Source organism: Zeus faber (genome assembly GCF_960531495.2).
Source record: "Zeus faber genome assembly, chromosome: 20".
In the NCBI taxonomy this organism is placed as follows: domain Eukaryota; kingdom Metazoa; phylum Chordata; class Actinopteri; order Zeiformes; family Zeidae; genus Zeus; species Zeus faber.
The window spans coordinates 9,778,902-9,801,168 of NC_137207.1; the positions used below are offsets into that span (position 1 = coordinate 9,778,902).

Consider the following 22,267-nt stretch of genomic DNA (forward strand, 5'->3'; position numbering starts at 1 on the left):
TCTCCCTCTCTCTCTCTCTCTCCCCCCTCTCTCTCCCTCCCTCGCTCTCTCTCTCTCTCTCCCCCTCTCTCTCCCTCCCTCCCTCTCTCTCTCTCCCCCTCTCTCCCCCTCACTCTCTCTCCCCCCCCCCTCTCTCTCTCTCCCCCTCTCCCTCTCTCTCTCTCTCTCTCTCCCTCTCTCTCTCTCTCTCCCTCTCTCTCTCTCCCTCTCTCTCTCTCTCTCTCTCTCTCCCTCCCTCTCTCTCTCTCACCCTCTCTCTCTCTCTCTCTCTCTCTCTCTCTCCCCCTCTCTCTCTCCCTCTCTCTCTCGCTCTCTCCCCCTCTCTCTCCCTCTCTGTCTCTCTCTCTCTCTCTCCCCCTCTCTCTCTCTCTCTCTCCCTCTCTCTCCCCCCCCCTCTCTCTCTCTCCCTCTCTCTCTCGCTCTCTCCCCCTCTCTCTCCCTCTCTGTCTCTCTCTCTCTCTCTCCCCCTCCCCCTCTCTCTCCCTCCCTCACTCTCCCTCTCTCTCTCTCTCCTCCTCTTCCCGACACCGCGGTGCGGAGCGTGGGGACGCGGCGCCGAAGGGGGTTTGGGGGGCGAGCGATGCGGAACGCCGAGGCGCGCACTCACCGCTAGGACCGGCGTCCCGAGGAGCCGCGGCGGAGGAGACGCAGAATGCGGCGCTGTGGCGCCCCGACCCCCGCCGCTCCGGAGCAGTGCGAGCCGCCGTCGCCCTCCCCGCCCATCGCCCGCCTGGGCTGACGGGGCGCGCGGATCGAATGGGTGAGTGCAAAGGATGGACGGGTCCACAGTGACGCTGAGCCGCGTCCCTGCCGCAGCGACCTGCTCCGCCGCGGGGACTCTCTCGGCTTCGGCTGACTGCGGATGACGGCGGTTGCAGCCGTTGGCGGCCCCGACGCCGATTGTGACGGCGCAACAAGGCGTCGCGCAGGGTGCACGGGCCTGCAACGTAAACAGTGCGTGGTCTGCTGTGCGCTGGACCGTTTGTCTTTAGTTTTGGGAAAACTAGTGGGGTCCCACTGACTCTACTGCACCTCGCCTTCCCTCCACACCCTCTTCGATCCACAGCAGTCGGATCGAGAGGGTGTGGAGGGAAAAACACCATCTCCGTTTCTCTCTGTGTCTGACTCTGACCCCCTCCTCCTCCTCCTCCTCCTCCTCCTCCACCCTCCTCCACCTCTCACACCCAGCCCTGTTGTGTTGCTGATCATCGGCTCCTCTCTCCATCCCTCTCCGCCTGCCGACCTGCATCTCCTCTGGCCGACAACGTCACCGGCCCTGCCACTCACACCTGGATCCAATCTCATTGAGTGACATTGATCCCCCCCCCCCCACCACCACCACCACCACCACCACCCTCAGAGTCAATGCAGGCAAAGTGAAACTGAGGACACAGGGAGAGGAGGAGGGGTTGGGGGCTTGGTGCAGCTACAGCAGGTGGCATTGTAACATAGGTCCGCAGAAAGCTGGAAAACTAGATGGTCGCGTTATAGTGTTTTATCCCCTTCCTTTCGGCTGCATCGTATGAGCCTCGGCGCGGTGTGGGTTGAGTGCTGTGGGTTGGTCTCCGTTTTGAAGTCTAGTGAATAATTTGGGGGTTTATAGAGAGGAAAGAGGAGCCGTGATTCTCAAGATGCTGTGGAGGGCAGTTCACTCTCTCCCGGTCTTCCTTTACGAACCTGACGGCATTTAATGGGGTGTGTTCTGTCCAGTGTGACACACTATAACACACTTATTTGCCAGAAGGATTATAGGATTGGATCATAGATAAATGTCCAAAATGTAGAATTTACCAAATAGAAAATGCGTATCCGTGTTGAGGCTCACAACACAAAGGGATATTCCTGAAAATGTCGCCACAGGAGCAGAGGCCAATACTTTCCTTCCACTGCGATAATCCTCCATTCCTTTAGGCATTCATAGACTTTGTGTGTGTGTGTGTGTGTGTGTGTGTGGGTGTGGGTGTGTGTGTGTGTGTGTGCTCACACGCGCGTGTGTGTGTGTGTGTGCCGAGCGCACCTGCGTGTGTGTTAATCCAGGATACGGAGACACCACAGCTGATCAAAGTGGATTTAAGACATTTGCTTGCATAGACACACACACACACACACACACGCACGCACACACACACACAAATGCATGCAACTGTGATGAGTCACAAACAACAATGTAGGTCACACTGAGAGAGTGTCGTCCGGGGACCAGGAGCAGCGGCGCTCATGTCATCCAGCCCCCGAATGCGTCTCCGCTTGAAGTCGGATGTTTCTGCGTGGGCTCACGCCGGATCGTCAGGAATTCAAAATTTCTAGGAGTGACTCAGGAGACGGTTTACAGCATTTATGGCTGTGTGTGTGTGTGTGTGTGTGTGTGTGTGTGTGTGTGTCCCTCATGGGGATGACGGACAATACACACACACACACATTTTTGGAAATTCCTGGAGGAATCTTGCAATATTTGATTTAGTAATTTATCGCTGGTCCAGACTGGTCACCTCATGCACGTTAAGTACATTGAAGCCAAAAATGTGTCCATCAGTGGGTTCTTCCATTGGAAGTAGTGTCCAAGCCGTCTATGCTTTTTTTCTCTTTTCACCTTTGGTCTTCTTTCCAGTACAACTAAAATACTCCCAAGCAAAGACAGACAGGTGCACAGACAGGTGTACTGCACTCTAAGAGAGTCTGTGGTATTTGTTTTTTTGGGAATCCCTGTGGACCGCTTTCCTTTAACCCGTCAGAGACGAGAAGCTGGGTGCTTTGGAAGGTGGTACGGAGGTACGGTGGGGTTATCCCGATGGCGATCCAATAATAACCACATGATGGTCACCTTACATAATGCTGGTGTCTCGTTTCGGGTGGGGTGGGGGTGAGGGGTTATCCGAAGGGAGGGATGAAAGCTGCTGGTTTTTGGGGGGTGGAGGTGGCGACGGCGGCGGCTCGTGGCTCGCGGTGCTGATCCAGGTTGTTTGAGGACGAAGGCTCGTCCTCAAAGCGTGTGTGAACGCCGCATCTGGCTTTTATTCCGCCATCGGGTCGGCTCTGCCCCCACCCGCGCGTTGTGTAAGCAGTCTGGGATTTAGTCCGCCCCGGCCACGGCTACCAGTGACCACGGAGGTAGAGAGAGAGGGTCCCTATCAGGGGGGGCCCGACGCTGAGCGGCGATTAGAAGATAAGAAGCAGGGTCCTGGTGGATTGATGACCCGGCTTGAGGCATGAGAAGGATCCTGGAGGTGCAGCGGACGAGACCCTCGACATGGAGAACGTCTCAGATCAGAACATGAAACGAGGGGATGAGATCATGGAAACGTGATGATCTATAGAGTGTTAATGCCGCTTCGAGGTGAATACACACCAAGGAGTCGACTGGGTAAGCACGCACTTACGCACGCACACACACCCACCCAAAAGTGGTCGGAGTTGCCTTTTAATCGCTGCCCTCGCTGAGAACAGAGTCTTCTCAGTGGTAGTGGTGGTGTGTGTGTGTGTGTGTGTGTGTGTGTGTGTGTGTGTGTGTGTGTGTGTGTGTGTGTGTGTGTGTGTGTGTGTGTGTGTGTGTGTGTGTGTGTGTGTGTGTGTGTGTGTGTGTGTGTGTGTGTGTGTGTGTGTGTGATGTCACTAAGGACTGTGTGATTTGAGGTCAAGATAATGATACCATTGTGGCATTTTGTATAATGAGCCTCCCAGAACAGTAGCGCTCTCTCTCTCGCTCTCTCTCTCTCTCTCTCTCTCCCCCCCCCTCCTCCCTGTCTCCTCTTGCCAAACACGACAACTAACGACCTATAACCATGTGACGCCGTTGAGGTTATTTATTATTATTATTATTATTATTATTATCATTAAGTTATTCTTCATCTTAAGTTCATCTTTCCGGTTCACTGTTTATTTCAGAGGTTATTGAATATGGCTGTGTACTTTATGTATGCATATTTAATTTTATGACCTTTCATTTTTATTTTGACCTTTGTATTTCTATCCTTTTTAAATTATTTTCCTGTTATTTTTAGGTTATATCTGTTGTTTATCATGAGGTGTAGTGTAAATTGCCATATTTTATTGTGTTTATCTATCTCAATCTCTTATATTCTGTCTGTGTGTGTGTGTGTGTGTGTGTGTGTGTGTCAATTATGCTTTCCACACAAACACACACCAAAGGAACGATATTGCGATTAACAGCCGTGATCTCAATAGCAGCATAATCAGGTTTATGGTTTTGGGCCATATGGCACAGCGTGGTGCGCTCTGCAGGGTCAGCTCCTCCTCTGTTTACTTCTCCGGCTGAGCCGCGGCTCGGTGTGCACATGGTCGAGCGCATGTGTCGGAGGGTGTGAGCGTTTCTTCAGAGAGAGAGAGAGAGAGAGAGAGAGAGAGAGAGAGAGAGAGAGCGAGAGAGAGAGAGATGGCGCTTCCTCTTCCCCTGCTGGTATTCGTCTCACCCTTCCTGACACAGCTCCAATCACCCGCTGCCGTCCACTGCTCTCCCCGTCCACTTCACACGTCCTCATCACCTCGTAACAAAGAGGCGGCGGGTGTGTGTGAAAGACCCGGAAAGATTGGTGTGATACAGTGATTCCCAACCATATCACGGAGCCTCAGTTTGACAGGCATTGGACCACGGACCCCCACCCTCAAGGGTCCTCCGCTAGTATTGTTGGCTTTCCTTATCCCCCTGTAGTAGGCTATAAGGAAGTTAGAAAAGCTGCAGCACTTGGGGTCCCCGAGCTCCATTGTTGAGGACTAAAATAAACAAAAAAAGACAAATAAATAGTTGACCTTGCATGTTCTGAAACACCATTTCCTGCAATCTAGAGCCCCCAGAGAGGAGACAATGACCGCTCAATGTCCCTCTCAATGGACAGCGACATAAAAAAAAAAGAGTCTCAAGTACTCTGTGGCGTGATGGTTTCAAGCCCTCCCCTTAACTGCTGCCATCACAGGTTCAAGTCCTGTTCTCTCCATCCAGGTCACTGCCATTGTTCCTAAAACTCGTTGACCCGAGGAGGCAACTGCATTTGGTGGATCAAAGAGATAAACTGCTGTAGCTGGGCTTCCGGTGTCCAGGATGTGAGCTTTTGAAAAGGGCGGCATTCGCCGTTTGGTCGATGGGTCAGATCCTGCCTCCACGGGTTCCAGACCCGGCTTTTCTATCCAAATCCTGTTCCTTTTAATGAAGCGATTGGGGGAGACGACCGAGACTTCTAAGACCCAGTAGCTCAAGAGAGATAAGCCGCTCTAGGGAGGCCTGAGGGCTCGATGCCGAGAGAGCTTTTGAAAGCCGGGCACCCCCATGGCGCATTTAAAAATGCCTGGAGCCCACGGCCATGTCTGAAGGCGACCCGGCGGAGATGGTGTTGCACTCGCAGACCAAGAGCACATCCTTGGATGTCCGGTGGGTGACTGGTGCTACTCCCTCTCCACCCCGGTAGCTGGATCGCAACAACAAATCCCGCCGCGGTGGGTCTGGGAGGGGGGGCTATGCCACCCCAGCCTCCGGGAACGATGATGGTAGGGCCTTTTCTGAGAGACTGCTGTGTCCTGCGCCCCCCCCAGTCTGTACCCTGACATCATAGCATTGTGATGATAGGGTCACATCGGAACACAGGCGTAAGATAGCCAGATAATGTGATCACGCCTGGGACTAACATCTCCTTTCCATCCGCCTCGTCATTGACCTTGAGAAAGCACAATCTGTGGGTTTATTGGTGTATGCATGCAGTGTAGGAGCTATGACAATGTATTAACAGGTTATTGACATCTGCATAGGGACTGATCCTGAATCTGTGTACCGTTTCACGCCACTTCTATTAAAGATACCCAAAAGTGAGCTCCTGTCTCCGGATTACTTTTTGGGAGAGAGCTCGCCGCTCGGAGACGGACGTGGCCGTGCGGCGAGCTCTCTCCCAAAAAGTAATCTAAAAAAATAAATATAAAAAACTGGACCTGTGAAGGCAGCGTCCGAAGCGATCACGTCTCCCTTCTCACGTGGCCTTGGTACCCGGCCGCTTTTAACGGCGCCCTTGGGATGCTGATCCTGTCCTCCAGGTCCTCCGACAGCTGATTATCTCTCCGAGCCAGTGACTCTTAGAAACCCCGGCCGCCTCCTCCAATCACGTGGTGAGAGGATAAACGGGACTCGGATGGATCAAGACGGACTTGAACCTGCAGCGCTGGGAGGCAGCGTCTGAACCCTCAAGCCTCCTTGATGCGCTCCCCTGGTATCGAACCCTCAGGTCCTCGATGAACGTGGGGGCCACCTAGAGGGCACTTTACACCATCGCAGGGGCACCGAGAGTCTCGTTTGCTTCCTCGTCTTTTGTTTGGAAAGGCCGTCAAGTCTTGACTTATTTGGTGACATATATTTGACGTCAACACAAAGAGGCCGTTGCCCGGCAACTTGAGTTATGTAATCACCGTGTGTCGGTGTGTGTGTGTGTGCGCGAGCGTAAAAATACACGCTCTTTCTTATCCTCCGCGCACGTATGAATCTAGCGTGAGGAATTGGCCGCTTCGGGGTCCGGGGAAATTGACTAATGACTGAGAATAATCGCTCTGCCGCAGGAAACTGCTGTTAGTGGCTGATCAATTCAGCTGCAACAGCCTAAAAACACCAAGAAATATTTCTGAAATGCAGCGCTGAATCAGTCAGAGCTTGTTTACATCATTGCATCGTCCGTGAAGGTTGCTTAATATGAATATATATATGATATTGATTAATATAATTCGCTTTAATAAAAAATCTGATCATTTTTTGATGCACAAATGATGGTATGCATGTATGCATACTAAACATATCTAATAGTTAAATGGCCATTTTAAAGCTCCTTAAATATGCACACAGTTGCTACAATGGGTGACAAGGAGACAAATTAATATAGAAGTAATCAAATGTGCTGAACGATATATATCTCATTGCAGTTTTTCTGATATATCGTGTAAATTAATCAATCTCATCTTGAGATAGGCATTCTGTCTAAAACGTAGATCTTATATATCGTTTAATCATAATAATGAATTCACGCCCCCCAACCCCAATACGGTGCATTACTTTTCCAAGTATAATGTTTCCATTTAATGACTCAATTATTCTCTGTGACCTAAAACGTCAAATAAAAATTGCGATAAGTGTGGCCGTCCAATGGTAAAACTCTATTGCAGAATACATAAAACAGCTACAAAACAGGGAAACCTAATTAAACAATCTATTTCTCCTCTTCCCCGTAGTGACACCGGCTGCCAGCTGTCACTCTTGTCCCGCCTGAGCGGCCGACCCCACATCAGTCGCCTCCACCCCGGCCTCCGCCCTCCGTTTGGGAAATCATGACTTCCTCCCCGCTGGTGTCGCGCGCCAACATGGACATCCTGGACGAGCTGCAGCTGATCGCGGCGCAGAACCTGGAGCGTCTGGAGGTGAACAAGTACTACGAGGTGATCCGGGAGCTGGGGAAGGGAACCTACGGCAAGGTGGACCTGGTGGTTCACAAGATCAGAGGTGAGGGGAGGTGAAAAGTATAAACAAGCGCTTATCAATGAACCTCGGCTGATGTACTTTAAACGTGGGATTTCAGATCGATGAATAAAAATATATTGTGCTAATAGGTCTGATTGTTTATTGTTTGGTTTTGGGCCATTTAAAATAAAAATGATGTATAAAAAATATATAAAGATCTTTGATTACATTCACGACCTTTCATGCGTGTTTTTATACGACTGCATCTTTCTCAGAAAATATTTTGTCATGTTAAAACATGACAAGTGAGTGACAAGTATAAAACGCCAATAATCAATATATTGGAAGTGTTTTTTTTATGATTATTAAAAAATGAAACAGATCAAATAAATTCAAGCCAGTTATCATGAATGGCTTTTACATGTTTTTGTGCTAATTTGACCATTTTTTTGCTATCCATTTTTATTCCTATCATCCACAACATTATCAACAGTTTTTATATTAATATTTACAGTATGCTGTATATGTACAGTATTTATTTTATATAGTTGACTTCAGGAGAATAGTTACACTACTGTGTGGAAAAGTAAGAAAAGTGTCGTAACCTTCCAAATATGCTTTTGTTCTCATGTTTTATTTATGATATTATATATATTATATATATATTATGTCTCTATTGTATGGCTGTCAATCTCCACCATTTTGATATATTGTTAATGCTTATTGATTTTTTTGTGGCATTAATATTACAAGTAAGCATTTTATTCCATAAAAAATCACCCCCTACCCTACGGCTTCAGGCACCAAAATGGCGCTGAAGTTCCTGAAGAAGAAGAGCACCAAGCTCAAGTCCTTCCTGAGGGAGTACAGCGTGTCGCTCTACCTGTCGCCGTGCCCCTTCATCATCAACATGTTCGGCATCGCCTTCGAGACCGACGACTACTACGTGTTCGCACAGGAGTACGCGCTGGCCGGCGACCTGTTCGACATCATCCCCCCGCAGGTGGGTGAAGAAGAGTCCCACCGCCTGCGTCTCTGACGGGCGACCGGATTCAACTTAGATCCACTTCAAAATGAAAGCTTTATCTCATGCGCGTCGTTTGAGGCGTGGTCGGGTCGCGTCGCGTCGCTCCCGGCGAGGGGTGCACAAAACATCGGAAAACTCCGTCAGCTAGAGCAGTGATGAGCTTGAATCCCCCCCCGTCGGTTAGAGGAGTAGAGCTTAGAACAGGTGGATGCAGGGGAGGTGGAGGGAGCGCAGCACCGCAGGTGGGGCAGGAGCCCGCGAGGGCTATTTTATAACATTCCAAAATTTCCTGAATTTCATACCAAAATTTCTCCAGAGGGGTTAATAAAGTGTTGGTGTGGATAAATCTTATCGTGTCCAGGAGGTGCTTTATGGTTATGATGTCATAGCTCTCGTCTGTCATGTCGCTGTTATTTGGTGTATTTCAGTGGTTTTGCATTACTGTGAATTCAAGGCAGCATCATAATTTGATAAAATATGATTAATAGTAATATTATTGATATTAATATTTAGTATTATTTTTTATAATATTATAGCATCATATGCTCTATACTGTATAGAGGAAGTTTGAGAAAATACTTTTAGTGTAATATAATAATTATAGCGCTATGATACCTTAACTTCCTTTTTCATTATTGTGATTGTTGTGAATTCTCCCACATTGCCCCGGCTACAGCTGCACGTCTTTGGTGAAGGTGAGCGTGCAAACGGAAGCAGCGGTGATGGGGATGCGATGTTACAGTACATTTCCTCCGCCTTCTTTCTCACGCCAGGTCGGCCTCCCTGAGGTGGTGGCCAAGCGCTGCGTGCACCAGGTCGCCATCGCCCTCGACTACCTGCACTGCAAGAAGCTGGTGCACAGGGACATCAAGCCCGAGAACGTCCTCATCTTCGACAGGGAGTGCCGCAAGGTCAAGCTGTCCGACTTCGGCATGACGCGCCGCGCCGGCTCTCCGGTGAAGAGGGTGAGGGAGTGTGCGTGCGCGCGCCGTGGGAAGGGCCCCCGCTTCACTTGAAAAGAATGAGCTCTTGTGCTGCAAGGTCAAAATTGCAAAGGCCGCGCCAGTTCGTCGAGTCCGTCAGTTCCGCTCGGAATAGCAGCTCTTGTGTTTCACGCCGAAAGTCACGGCCGTAAGCGGCGATCGGCGCTTGAGCTCTCTTTTTGGGAGACTCGGTCACTCGGTGAAAAGTTCATTTCAATTGCCTTTGTTGTAGCACGGGGTGAGCGAGTCAGAAGAGCGGGTTTGGCTCCGAGTTGTGAATCGTTGAATTGTGCAAATCAGTCACATTCACTATGAATTACGGCGAATGCCGTGGCCTTTTGTTACTCGGAAATGAAATAACAGTGAAGTTTGAACAGTGACGTGAATGATGAATCATTTCGCTGGGAACCCCTTTGAATCTCCCAAAGGACCCCTGGAGGGTTACGATCTAGAAAAGACCTGTTTTTTCTCTCTCTCTCTCTCTCTCTCTCTCCGAAACCCCCAAGGTGAGCGGCACCATCCCCTACACGGCCCCCGAGCTGTGCGACGTGTCGCGGCACGAGGGTTTCTGCGTGGACTACAGCACGGACGTGTGGGCGTTCGGCGTGCTGCTGTTCTGCATGCTGACCGGGAACTTCCCCTGGGAGAAGGCGCTGCCCTCCGACTCCTTCTACCAGGAGTTTGTGCGCTGGCAGCGGCGGCGGGTGGGCGGCGGGGGCCCCGGCGCCGCCGTGCCGTCCCAGTGGCGCCGCTTCACCGAGCAGGCGCTGCGCATGTTCCGCCGCCTGCTGTCGGTGGAGCAGGAGCGGCGCTGCTCCGTCAAGGAGGTGTTCGGCTACTTCAGCCACTCCTGGATGCTGGACGCCGAGAACGACAACAACAACGGCAACGCCCGGGGGGGTGGTGAGGGAGGGCGCGTGGGGAGCGGGGAGAGGGAGAGGGGGGGGGGAGGAGGAGGAGGAGGCGGCGGAGGCGGAGGCGGAGGCGGAGGGGGAGGAAGCCAGCAGGGCTCCTCCTCTTCATCCGGGGAGGAGGATGAGGAGCTGCTGGTGGAGAGGATGAGGCAGCAGACTCTGTCGCCGCCGTCGCCGCTTCCCGCGGGCGTCAACGTCAATGGGGGTGGGGGGGCGGCCCCCAAGTGCGTCGCCGTGGAGCCCGGCGGCGGGGGGGGCGGCACCGGCGGCCACCATTTTGTGTCGGTCTCCACCAGCAGCTCCGTGTCCTCCACCAACAGCTACGACCGCGTTCCGCGCGAGAGCGGCTCGCCGGGCGGACGCATGCTGGTGGCCACGCCCATCGAGATCTGTGTGTGAGCGCTACACACACACACACACACCCACACACACACGTCTATCACATAGCCCTTGCATGCACCGAAAAACACACACACACACACACACACACACACACAAACTCAGTGACACACAAACTCAGTGTCTTTGCAAACATTCCCGTTTGGTTCTTATCGACTTTCACGCTCAGCAGCAGGACGAGGTTTTTTTTTTCCCAACGAGAACGAGAACACTGAGACACATCGCTTCCATCGCCGAGTCTGCCCGCCGAAAACGTGTGGAAAGACAAAAGACCAAAAAAACATGTTTCTTTTAAAAGCAATATTTTCAGCAGAAATAATAATAAATAATAACAACAATAATAATAATAATAAGAAGAAGAAGAATAATAATAATAATACAAGCGGGTCCAGGAAGCCAAGCATCAGAGAGGGAGAGGCGGCCATTTGTGTTTTTGAGGCTGAGCTCGACGCGGTGCGGTTCGGCGGAGATACCACCCGTAAGTTAAGGCAAAGCCCCGAGTCCACGAGCGGATTCAATGTTTTAACACGTCAACAAATGTGAGAGTGCGAGGGCGTTTTCCCTGTGCGTAGATCACTGTGCATTCTGACCGTCTGAGGCCAAACGATTTACAAGGTTTTACGTTTCCCTTCACGTTTCGATTCTTCTTATTTATTCAACCATCTCGAGACGGCCAGACTCTACGTGTCTAAATCCTCTGTTGGTTTTTGTAAAGTAGCGTTTGTCGAGTTTTTCTCCCCCCTGATCCGGGACTTTTGGCGTCACGTATTTGGTCGGCTTCTGTACATATTGAATTAAACTCATGTAAACCCCCGGGGGAGAGAGGAAGGAGAGGAATCTTTCCGTTTTGGACCTTATTTCTTGTTTCCAACATATCTACTTCATGGTTGAAAGGCTGTTTTTTTTTTTGTTGTTGTCGCTGTTGTTTTGTTTTTTTCCCCCTCATTTTTGCATTTTGTGTTCTTTCAGATTCTCAGATGGGAGCATCATCTGAGAAGAGAGAAAAAAAAAAAAAAAAAAAAAAAAAAAAAGCAGATTTAGCATTTTTAATTTGGCCGGGTGGGAAAATAACTCCTTGAAGATGTACTCTGGTGATAATTTTTTTTAAATATATATATAAATTTGCATGATCAGTAGCTCCGACATATCCTTCTGAAGATCTGAACTGCCTTTACAAAAACAAACATGAAAAAAAATAAGAAAAAAAACCAAACCGTAGAACGTTGTGATGTGGAATTTGCTGTAGCACAATTTCTTGCATTTCTTTTCCTTCTCAAGAGTGAATCGACGTTATGATCTCTCGAGACAACCTAGGGCTAAAAAAAATATATGATAATAATAATTTGAAATAGTCAATTAGTTGGGAGCCAGTGTGTCGTATTTGTGCGTTGTCAGTGTCGTGTGTCCATCTCTCCAACTTTAGAAACAGAAAAAAAACTGACTTTAGGCTACGCATGAAACACATCGTGTGAGGCCTTGAGTCACAGGTAGAAGGGAATAAGAGTCTCACACGATGCTAGTTTGAGGATAAATCATTGCTTTTTTTTTTTTTTAATAACCTGATAAAGTCGGGAAAGCAAAAAAATAAAAGTTTTCACTTTTATTTGTATGATAAAATAAACCAAGACAACATGTAGAGGAGGGAATAACTGGCTTTTTGTGCGTTGCGATTTCAGAACATTATTTGCATGAACATGTATGTGCTCTATTGTTCAAAAGAAAAGTGGAGGGAAAAAAAATTCACCACCACAAGCTGTAGTACTCCAGAGGCCTTTTTTTACCAAAAGTGGAAAATTCCAGGTTCAGAAAGTAACCTGCCGGGTTGTCGGTCCAGCCACTCATTACTCAGCCCTCTGGGGTTGATGCTGATTATCAAACCCCCATAGTTGACTATAAATCCCGGAGGGGAGTTTTAACCTCCTCTACCCGGATTTTCCACTTCTTCATCGGTAGGCGATCTGGGTGGTGTTCACGGGGCGGAGTATGGAGATTACTACGTCCCGTGACAACCTCTGACCTCATCGCCTCCAAAAAGCAGCGCTGTTCAGTGCCCTCCGGGCCCGTCTCGCTCACGCGTGGAGCTGGCGCCAGCCCGGGCCTGAGCTCGCCTCGCACGATTCCATTTGGGGGGGTAAAAATAATAATATGATTTAATTTCCCCATATTGTCATAAAATCATCAACAACTACCGCTGTGTTCCTCTCAGCCGCTTCCCAGGAGTCGAGGGCGTTTGGTCCGAGGCAGAGCAGTCGGGAACCTGTCTGAGTCTCGGGTTTTTTTCGAGTCAGGCAACTGGCGTGTGAACCATGATGTAATGTGTCACAGGTAATGGAATGTGTCTTTCTGTCCAGTGACCCATTTTTAAGCCACCACGACGTTTTTTTTATTTTTACTTTTGAATTGGGAGTTTTAGTGAGTAGTGGCACACATCACTAAGAACTCATATCCGGTTCTGTCTTTGCAATACAACCCGTCTTCCTGTAAAGATTAGTCGACAATAAAGTACAAAATCCTTGTTCCAGCGACGTTCCCTTTTTTGTTTGTTTGTCTGTCTGCACCTACTGTTCCTTGGGCCTCTTGCGCCGGGGGAGGTGCGGGCAGGGTGTCATCTTATTTCCACGTTACGTCATCCCACCATTAATATGCTCCTCGTGGCGGAGTAAACAACAGAATCTGGATTAGTCGGGATCCGCCGCCTAGGACGACAGGACAGGAGAAGGTTCCCCACGGTCTGGATCAGCACCCGGTGGACGGAAGGATTTTGATTTGATGACGGTGGCGTTAAAATTGACCTTGACAAGATTGTACTCCAAAAAGTTCAAAACAAGGACTTGGAGAAGGACCCAAGGTTGAACAAAATATTTATTTATACAATTACATGACTTCTGATACTCAGAAGAGGTGGACACACAATAGAAAATGTTAGGCCATGAGATACAGATTGAAAACGACAACACAGGCTGGAAATCCTAATCTGAGGTCCGGGACAACAAAAAAAAAAAACAACACCTCATCCAGATACACATGGAGGCATTGGAATGTGGTGGGCAGCTTTGTTCCTGCTAAGATGAACAGTATCATGCTACATGTAGTCATTGCTCCAGTCAATGTGTTAATAGAATGAGCCCAAACGTAGGAGGAAAAACACAAATCATACTCGTTAAAATATCGGAGACTCAGCCCTGAGATTTAGATGCAAACAATACATTAGAAAATTTCAAAACACATTTCTTTAGAAAAAAAATAAAAATAAAATTCCAAAAGATGTATTTGGTACAATGCTTTAAAAAAATTAAAAAATAAAAAATAAAATAAAGCAATTTTGCAGAAAAATCTCATCTGTAAAATGTTGAAGCCGCTTATTGAAGTCTGTCCAGTTCACCTCAACAGATTCAAAGTAAAACCATCGGCTGGCACGAACCACAGCTTACGGTTGAAGGAGAGTCCGGTTCTGTGACTGGATTAGTGGGACACAAACTACGAGCGCCATCTCTCTCGCCTCTCGGTGTGGAGCCACTCTGCCCTCACCCACTGGGCTCATACGGCTCCAACGCCGGCCCTGGTGGCGCCACACGGGACTGCGCGCAAGGCAGACAACGGGGGTTCACGTTAAAGGCCTGGATAAACAAGAAGAACTCTAATTGGAAATGCGCGGCTCACATGAGCTCCAGCACATGGGCGAGGCAAGAAAGGCTTCATTTGGAGCGGGTGTCTACTGTGAACAAGAACAAAGGTTGCATCAGAAAAGTGCATGCAAGCTGCCTTTTAGTCGCCGGGGGGCGGGAAAAAAAAGGCAAAGTACATCCAATGATTTGTCATTGCACTGCGAGCTGGTGGGTATTCAGAAGGGAAGGATCGGACACCGTGAGATCAGATAAGGCCTTCTAGAAAAGTCTCAGGCGATCATTAACAATGAAACAACATACGCTAAAAGGAAGGAAAACAGAACGAGGAAGCAGGTGAAAAGGGGAAACGTCCAGGAATCATGTTGTGAACAGAAGGTACAGTCCTATCAAAAGGGCGGGGGGGAGCCAAGGGAAGGGCCTGGCGAGTCGAATCAAAGCGGGCAAAGTTGCGTACATTGTCTGAAAGGGGGGGGGGGGGGGGGGTGCACATGTGCCACGGGAGGCGAGGGCCCGACCCACTACTACACCAGCACACCTCCAGCCAAAGGGTGAAGGAGGAAACCAGTGAACCCCAACGGGTGCAGCGACCAGTCGGAGCACAACCACGCGGTATGCCAGCCCGTCTGTGATAATAAACCGAGTGCGGTACACCAGGCATAGCGTCGGTTTAGGTATCACATTGTCAACAGGTATTGTAAATTAAAAACCCAAAACAGGACATTTAAGAGTCAAAAGCCAGTTCATAAAGAGGAGAGTTTCTCTTGCCGCCACGGACAAAACCAGGTGTATTTTTACCCAACGGGACCAGCAATGGACCTCTCCTCAAAAGCAGTTTAAATAAGACATGGCTTGGAGGGGTGCGCGGACAACGGGCGCTCTCATCGCCCACGCCAATACGCGCGACGAAATGCTTCCGTTTCTATTCTACGGAGGCTCACGTTCAGGCATGACGGACAAAGTGCTTGCAGCAGACACTCAAATCATGAAAACAACCGAGGCGAACCGATCAAGCGCTGCGCGGCTGGGATCTATTGGGGAAACGCCCCCTCGCTCCAGCGGGAGGGTGGGGATAATACTGCGGCCAAAGCGGAGGACCTTCTTCCTTCCGTGCGGGACGTGCCACTCCAAAAGAGCTGCCTGTCAAACACTCCTCAGGGAAGGTACATTCAAATACACAAACGGTTCAGCCTCCTAAACTTATGAGGATCTGTCACGTTTTCCCAACTAGAATCCACTGGACCAGGTGCTGAGAGAAAAACAAAAAACAAAAACAAAAATAAAAATAGATTGTAAAGACTCTGGTGGGCATTCTTCACCCTCGCCAAGTGGAGCACAAAGGACAGGGCTTGTTTCCTCTTCAGGCCTTCGTAATTGTTAAAATAAAAAAACAGACAAAACAAGGAAAGGGACTCCAAATGGCTTCAAATTAATAACTGACAATCTGCCGGAGGGGTTTGGTGGTTTGGTTTATTTTGGCCGTATCGGCCTCGCCTCTGTCCAAATCCAGCACCGGGATTATATGACCAATAACTTAAAAACAAACTAACAAAACAAACTCGACAATTGAGCCTCTTCCCGAACCCGAAGAAAAAAAAGAAAAACCCAGAAATAAATAAGCCAAATATGGATCACATAGTTAAGAAAGTCTCTTCATAAAAAAATTATTAAATATCTTTGATTGTAATTCATATTTAATAAACAGAAAAATCGTCCATCCATAAATAATCAAATAACCAAACACCCAAAAAATTTACAAAATTCAGCATTTAATTCTTAAAGTCAAAGTAAAAGCGTGTTGCCCGCTGCTCGACGGCTCGACCTGGCTTCGGGGCGGGTCGGACCCCGGAATTAAGACCCCTGTAGTAACAGTGCGGAGTGGAGCGAGGTTCACTTTTCCTTACTTCTGGGAGTGCGGTCGCCGGAGCTGTCAGTCAAAGGGCGGACCCTTGTCGCGGTCGCCGCGGCAGCAGCAGACCCCCCCCTGCGGAAGGTTGCCGGGGGACATTTTTGAAAGTGAGCACAAGTTGGTCTCTTTCGGGAGTACAAGGCTGCAGCGTTTAATTCCCCTCATAGGATTGTGGAATCGAAACCATTTTTCCAAAATGATCTCAGAGCCAATAACTGCAATCCCGACAACAACGTAACAACAGTGAGAAGCACCTATGTTTTCTTTTTTTATTAACAATTGATGGTGCACCTGCAGTGCATGCAAACATTTGCTCAGTTTTCTGCTTACCTTGTCACCTGTCATCCCTGCGGTTTCCAGGGGGAGTCTTAAAAGTCTTGTTCTGAGTGAGAGCGCAGGGAACAGATAGTCGGAAAACATGCTGCTGGTATCAGCACTTTATAAAAAGGCCTCGTGCACACAAAAGTGCATGAGCAGGAGGAGACGGACGCAACATTTATAAAGATAAACGAAAAGATGAATCTCCTCAAAAAGGATAAATGACGCTCACCTTGTGCTTTTTACATTTCATGGAGAAGTTCTCCTCGACTAAAACACAGTCTGCAGGGACAGGAACGCAGCATGAATTGGGGAAGCCGCAGTGATTCATCGGTAAAAGGGTTTAAACACAGTCAACCAGCACTCGCAAGCAAGATCAAGCTCATGTCTCCAGCAGCCGAATTATTTACACAGAACATACTTTCAGGGGCACAAACCATTCTGACACAGAGGAATGCTACGGGATGAAGAGCGATCACATTCTGCCTTAAAAAACAAACCAAAAAAAAGAAACAGGAAAGGTAGAACTGGGATGTACCAAACAGGACAGACCCTCCCGTTGTCCGATAAGAGTAGGGGGTCTCAAAGCACAGGTCCCGCCTGCGCGAGCACCTCGTGTTGATGACGCACATTTGAGTATTAATATTTTAAGAGCTTAGACAGCTTATTGTGAGTAATCACCGCGTGTCATGAGATTTCACTGCATATATGTATGACCGTATGTATATGACAAATAACCTCTTGAACTTGAATACTTCAGATAAAGGCTGAAAGTTTTCGGAATATCAACCAGAATAAAATAGAATATTAGAAATGTTCTTTCCATGATTTATGTGAATTTTTACAGACGTATCATTAGAAAATTCATGAATGGATGGCGTTAAAAAAAAAAAAAAAAAAAAAAAAAAAGCAACAACTTTGAGACTCCGGCAGAAACATGGGACGGCTGCGTGGATGTGGTGGTCCGATAGTAGCGGCAAGTGACAGGCAGTGAAGAGATACCCCCGGTCAACAACGCCGCCGCCGCCGGTGACCTGGCGCGTGCACACTCACGAGCAAAGCTTGACGAATTGTGGTCGGCGGCTGGACGGGACCTACCTGACTCTAGAGCACATCTGTAGTGATACTTGTTTGGACAGCCTTTGAAGAAGCAGCCCAGCGTGGCACCGGGGTGGTGGCAGCCAGAGCATATCTGGAATGAAGGCACACCGTAGTAAATTACAAACCATTAAAACCGAATAAATCCTCCGTGTGGCCGTTAATTTCCCATTCCCCTGTATTTCAGTGGCAGCGTGTCATATTGCACTATGCAATTTTGTCGTCTCAATTACTCATGAGAAGACATGATCCCACATATCTCACTATGACGTCAGGGTGACTGCAGGTATCAGTTAAATTCAAAGTAAAATTTCAATTTGATAAATACAATGAGGACCTGCAGGCACTCCTGGACAATGATTTTCCTTATAATTATGGAGATAATGTATTCCCCCTGCAAGCCAAGCAGGGTGCAGCTTTACCGTCTCTTGAGCCACCTTGACGGCCTCTTCCAGTCCATAGATCTTCCCCTTCACCAGGAACACTCCGGTGGACCAGACCCCACAGTCCTCGTGGAGCCAGCGCTCACAGGGCTCCTGGGAGACCACGGGGGGGCTGTACCAGTCCTCCTCCAAGGCTGTGCCGCCGTCGGTCCTGGCTCGCTTGGCGGCCGGGCTCCCTGACGGCCCCCTCTGGTTGGGCTGGGACCCCGGTCTGTGGGGCCACGGCACCGGTGGTCGGGAGCACTTGGGGCCCCGGCCACGCGCGCTGCAGGAGGAAAAGTCAGAATCGCTGTAGTCCTCCTCTTCCTCAGCGATCTTGAGGCCCGGCACGCTGGCTGGCGTTTTGGCAGCGGGCCGGTAGCCCTCGGGGTAGTAGGGGCCGTGGAGGTCACCCAGGTCCATAGCGTTGGCTGACTCGCCGCACAGGCAGCACACCAGGGAGCGCCGGTGCTGGCTGTGCGAGGAGGCACGGCCCATCCGGAAGCAGGACGTGCTGGGCACGAAGCCCCCCGAGTGCTGCTGATGGCTGTTCTTCTTCTGCTGCGGCTTGGCCTCCTCGGGATAGTTGACCACGGTGCAGAGTGACAGAGACGACTGCTTGCTCTCCACACTGACGTAGGGCGAGAAGGCGTCCAGACGCAGGTCCCGTCTCTCCTCCTTGTAGTTGAGGTACCTCAGCTTGATCTCCGGCTCCTTCGGGGAGAACATGGAGGACAGCTGGAAACCAGCGTGCTTCTTTCGTCTCCTCTTTGTTCGGGCGGTGGGAGACATTTTGCTGCCTGCAGACTTGCTTTTATTCTTAGGAGGGCTTTTCTTTGAAGATTTACGTCTGGGGGATATTCTAGCTCTGTCGCACCCTGTTAGGGGGTCAGAACTGGGAATGTGCTCCGGCTCTTGGTCTAAGTTCTGGTGCACAGCAGGTTCAGAGCTGGAGTCCTGGGAGGTGTTAGGACGTGAAACGAGCAGCGGTTTTTGTTTGGAATTCCGTTGGGCGGCAAACCTGGAGGTCGACCCTGGCGAGCCATCGGGGAGGAAAACAAGCTCCGGCTCTTTCTCTTTCGTTTTAAGCGCTGTGAGCTGAGGAGCGGGCGTTTTTGGGGGTGTGCCGTTGTGTGAGATTTGGGAATTGTCTATTTCAGAATACGAGGTAGGCTCTTTGTAACTCTCACCAATATTTTTGTTAGTTTTACCCGCCCGTGACTGCCTTGCTGCTTTTAGTTTTGTCTTTTTCCCCGAGATGGACATATTCATTTTACTTAATATGGACGCGTCTCCCTTCCTGGGGCTGGCTGTTTGGGAAGCAATAGCTGTAGTTTGAGAGGTCTTGGCCTTATTGCCAGTACGTACGCATTCCGACACTTTGAACCTTCTCGGCCTAATGTCCATGACTATGGCGTCCAGTCTTAACCCTCGGCCAGAACGCATCGGCAGTTTCTTTGTCTTAAAGTTTTCCTGCAGTACCTTTGCATTGCCGTTAATGTGGGAAATGGCAGCGGTCTTCGTCTTCTTTGTTTTCTCAAGTGTTATTTCTGAATTGTCTGTCAGAAGGTCCCCGTCATCTGTCAGGTCAATCAAGGGCTGCAGAACGGCCTTGCGTCTATGGATCGGCGGCGTTGTATATTCAACGCTGCTATCTAACCAAGGTTTACAGTCAGACTTTGCACTGGGGGAAGAGGGCTGTATGTGACCTACTGCGTTCACTCCGTCCCACAAGGCCTCGCCGGCTGCCTCGGGGTAACAGATGTCCGCGCTGGGCGAGCTGGAAGCTTGTGGGAGGAGAAAAACCTCCTCCACATCCTCCGCTGAGGTCTCGGAGGGGGATACGGGGTCTTCCAGAGGGCTGATGTACACCCTGCCCGGTGCATGGGGCTCTGCGCCCACCGCGCCGACCCGGACAACTACAGATTCATCCGTTCTGGAGACTAGTGAAAGCACATTGGAGCCACCGGAATCTTGAGGCTCACCCACGTCTGCTATCTTGGGTGACGAGCGACCCGAGCATGGACCACTGCTGCCTCGCCCATTCTCTAGGCACTGACCATTTTCCGTATGGCTAGAATGGCTGCTTTCCAAATGACCCGTCTCCTCTTCGCTGCAAACAAGTCCGCCGTTGAACCCATGAGAACCTTGCTGTGTTATACATACTCCGGCTCCATCGATCTCGCCTCCCACGTGGGCCTGGGATAAGGCTTGAAATAGTTCTGTCTGTGTTGCAAGGTCTAGAGGGCCGTCAACCTGCTCTAGGAAGTGTTGGCTCAGTGCATAGCCCGCCTCCCCCAGCCCTTTGTCCGACTCACAAGAAGTGTGAAGGGAGAACTTGCTGATGGATGGGACGCCATACAAAGTTGAATGCTGAGGCAGAGGGTCGTGAGAGGAGAAGACATGAGACCTGCTCACGTAGGAAAGGGTGACCGTAGTGTTGGAGAAGGCATTGTCCGGTTGAACCGGATCCCCCGACTGGGGCCTGATGTCCGTCGAGGCGGTTTCCGTGAAGTGTAGTCCAGTTTTGCTGTTCCCAGAGTTGGGGTACCAGCCAGGGCTCTTGACCACGTGGATGGCCTCCAGGGAGTTGGAGTTGAGGATGCATTCCTCGCCTCTCCTGGTCAGGTCTATCACAGTCGGGATTCTGCAGGTGGAGAGGTCCTGAGGCTGCAAGTCATCCAAGCTGCCAGGTGGCTGCTCCATAGCAACTAGAGAGGAGGGTAGACAGAAGTTGAATTCATCATCATGTTGTTGTTTTTCTGTTGTTGTTTTTCAATCGTTTCAATTGTGGGTTGCTAGTGAGAGAGGTCGCATTGAATTGTGGTCAAGGTGTGTGACACACTGGAAATACTAGCGATGGGAACTGATAGAACAGCGATTAGGATAGACAGACAGGCCGACAGATCGATAGATAGATGCGTTATTCCTACCAATAATTGCGGTGGAAAATGGAAGAAAATTGGCAATATACACTACATCAAAACATTTACAAAAACAATAGAATACATTTTCAACAGGGAACAAACGTAAAAATTTACAATTAAATGAAAATATTCATCAATGATTCACAATCTGTCAAAAATATGCAAGTTTTCGTAGATATGAAATAAAAGCTGCACTTATATCCGCCATGCCTTGCTGATATTAACTGTTACCCGGGCATGCCTGGCTGACATTCACTGTAACACTGGACAAATTCCCAACTGAGACGGACTATGTCACAGTCGGGGTAATACGTCAGGCGCATGACGTCACAGTCCCCCGGAGCACGACCCACCAACGCCTTGACTCCGCGCTGTCGGCTAATCCCCCCGGGCACCGGCAAGCTAACGCCAAGCCACGGCAGCTAGCGCTAGATGCTAACGCTAGCGAGGCCCGGATGGATGAAACAAAGGCAGAGCGAGAGGCTAACGTCAAAACTTACCCGGGCGCGGGGGTGGATCCGGGGGCTTCAACCGTGCGATTCAAGAGGCCGCCCCGCCCGACATGTCCTTCGCGGGGCCCGCCGAACCCCACGGAACCACTCGCGAACGCGGCCGAGGGGCGGAGAACGTCCCGTGTCTCGCAAGGATTTGCCCACTTTCCCGGAACACGGCGCTCCCCGGGAGCCTCCACCAGCACAGTTGTCAGTGGCGATGCGGGTTTCAAGAGCGATTCGTCGCCGGCGAACGACTCGGGACTCCCGGTGTCAGGGGAGAGCGCGGGTGCGGGGAAACCTTCGACCCACGGGGTGGGAAAAACCATGACCGAGCAGCAGGTTGCAAGTCCGCGGGCAGAGGAGGTCCGGTGCGGGGTTGGCGTGGCTCATATTCCACTCGCACACACACACACACACACACACACACACACACACACACACACACACACACACACACACACACAACAAAAATAAAACAAAATACTTTAGTTCAGTGAGAGTGGGGCCCTGGAATGTTTGAGAGCCGCGCTCTCTCTCCCGATATGCGATATTCGATATTCGATATTCATGGCCTCTTCCCGATATTCGATATGCACGGGGGGGGATTCTTGGCGACCGCTCTTTCGCGTCGACTCTTTTCCCCCCGCTGCGTTCACTTCGTCAGGAACCGAATCACAAAGGACGAGTCGAACCCGTCGCCACGAGCTGTCAGTCA

At 50.0% G+C, this 22,267-nt stretch overlaps 1 protein-coding gene across 1 annotated transcript; it reads left to right on the forward strand.

The window, feature by feature from the left end:
* Positions 1-670: 670 nt before the first annotated feature.
* Positions 671-10,761, forward strand: bsk146 (brain specific kinase 146; the record flags this gene model as incomplete). The annotated part of the gene is made up of 5 exons (XM_080021132.1): positions 671-760; positions 7,213-7,480; positions 8,239-8,441; positions 9,239-9,430; positions 9,955-10,761. The coding sequence occupies exons 2-5, from the start codon at positions 7,309-7,311 to the stop codon at positions 10,759-10,761; spliced, it is 1,374 nt and encodes a 457-aa protein (XP_079877258.1). The 5' UTR covers positions 671-760; positions 7,213-7,308.
* Positions 10,762-22,267: the final 11,506 nt, after the last annotated feature.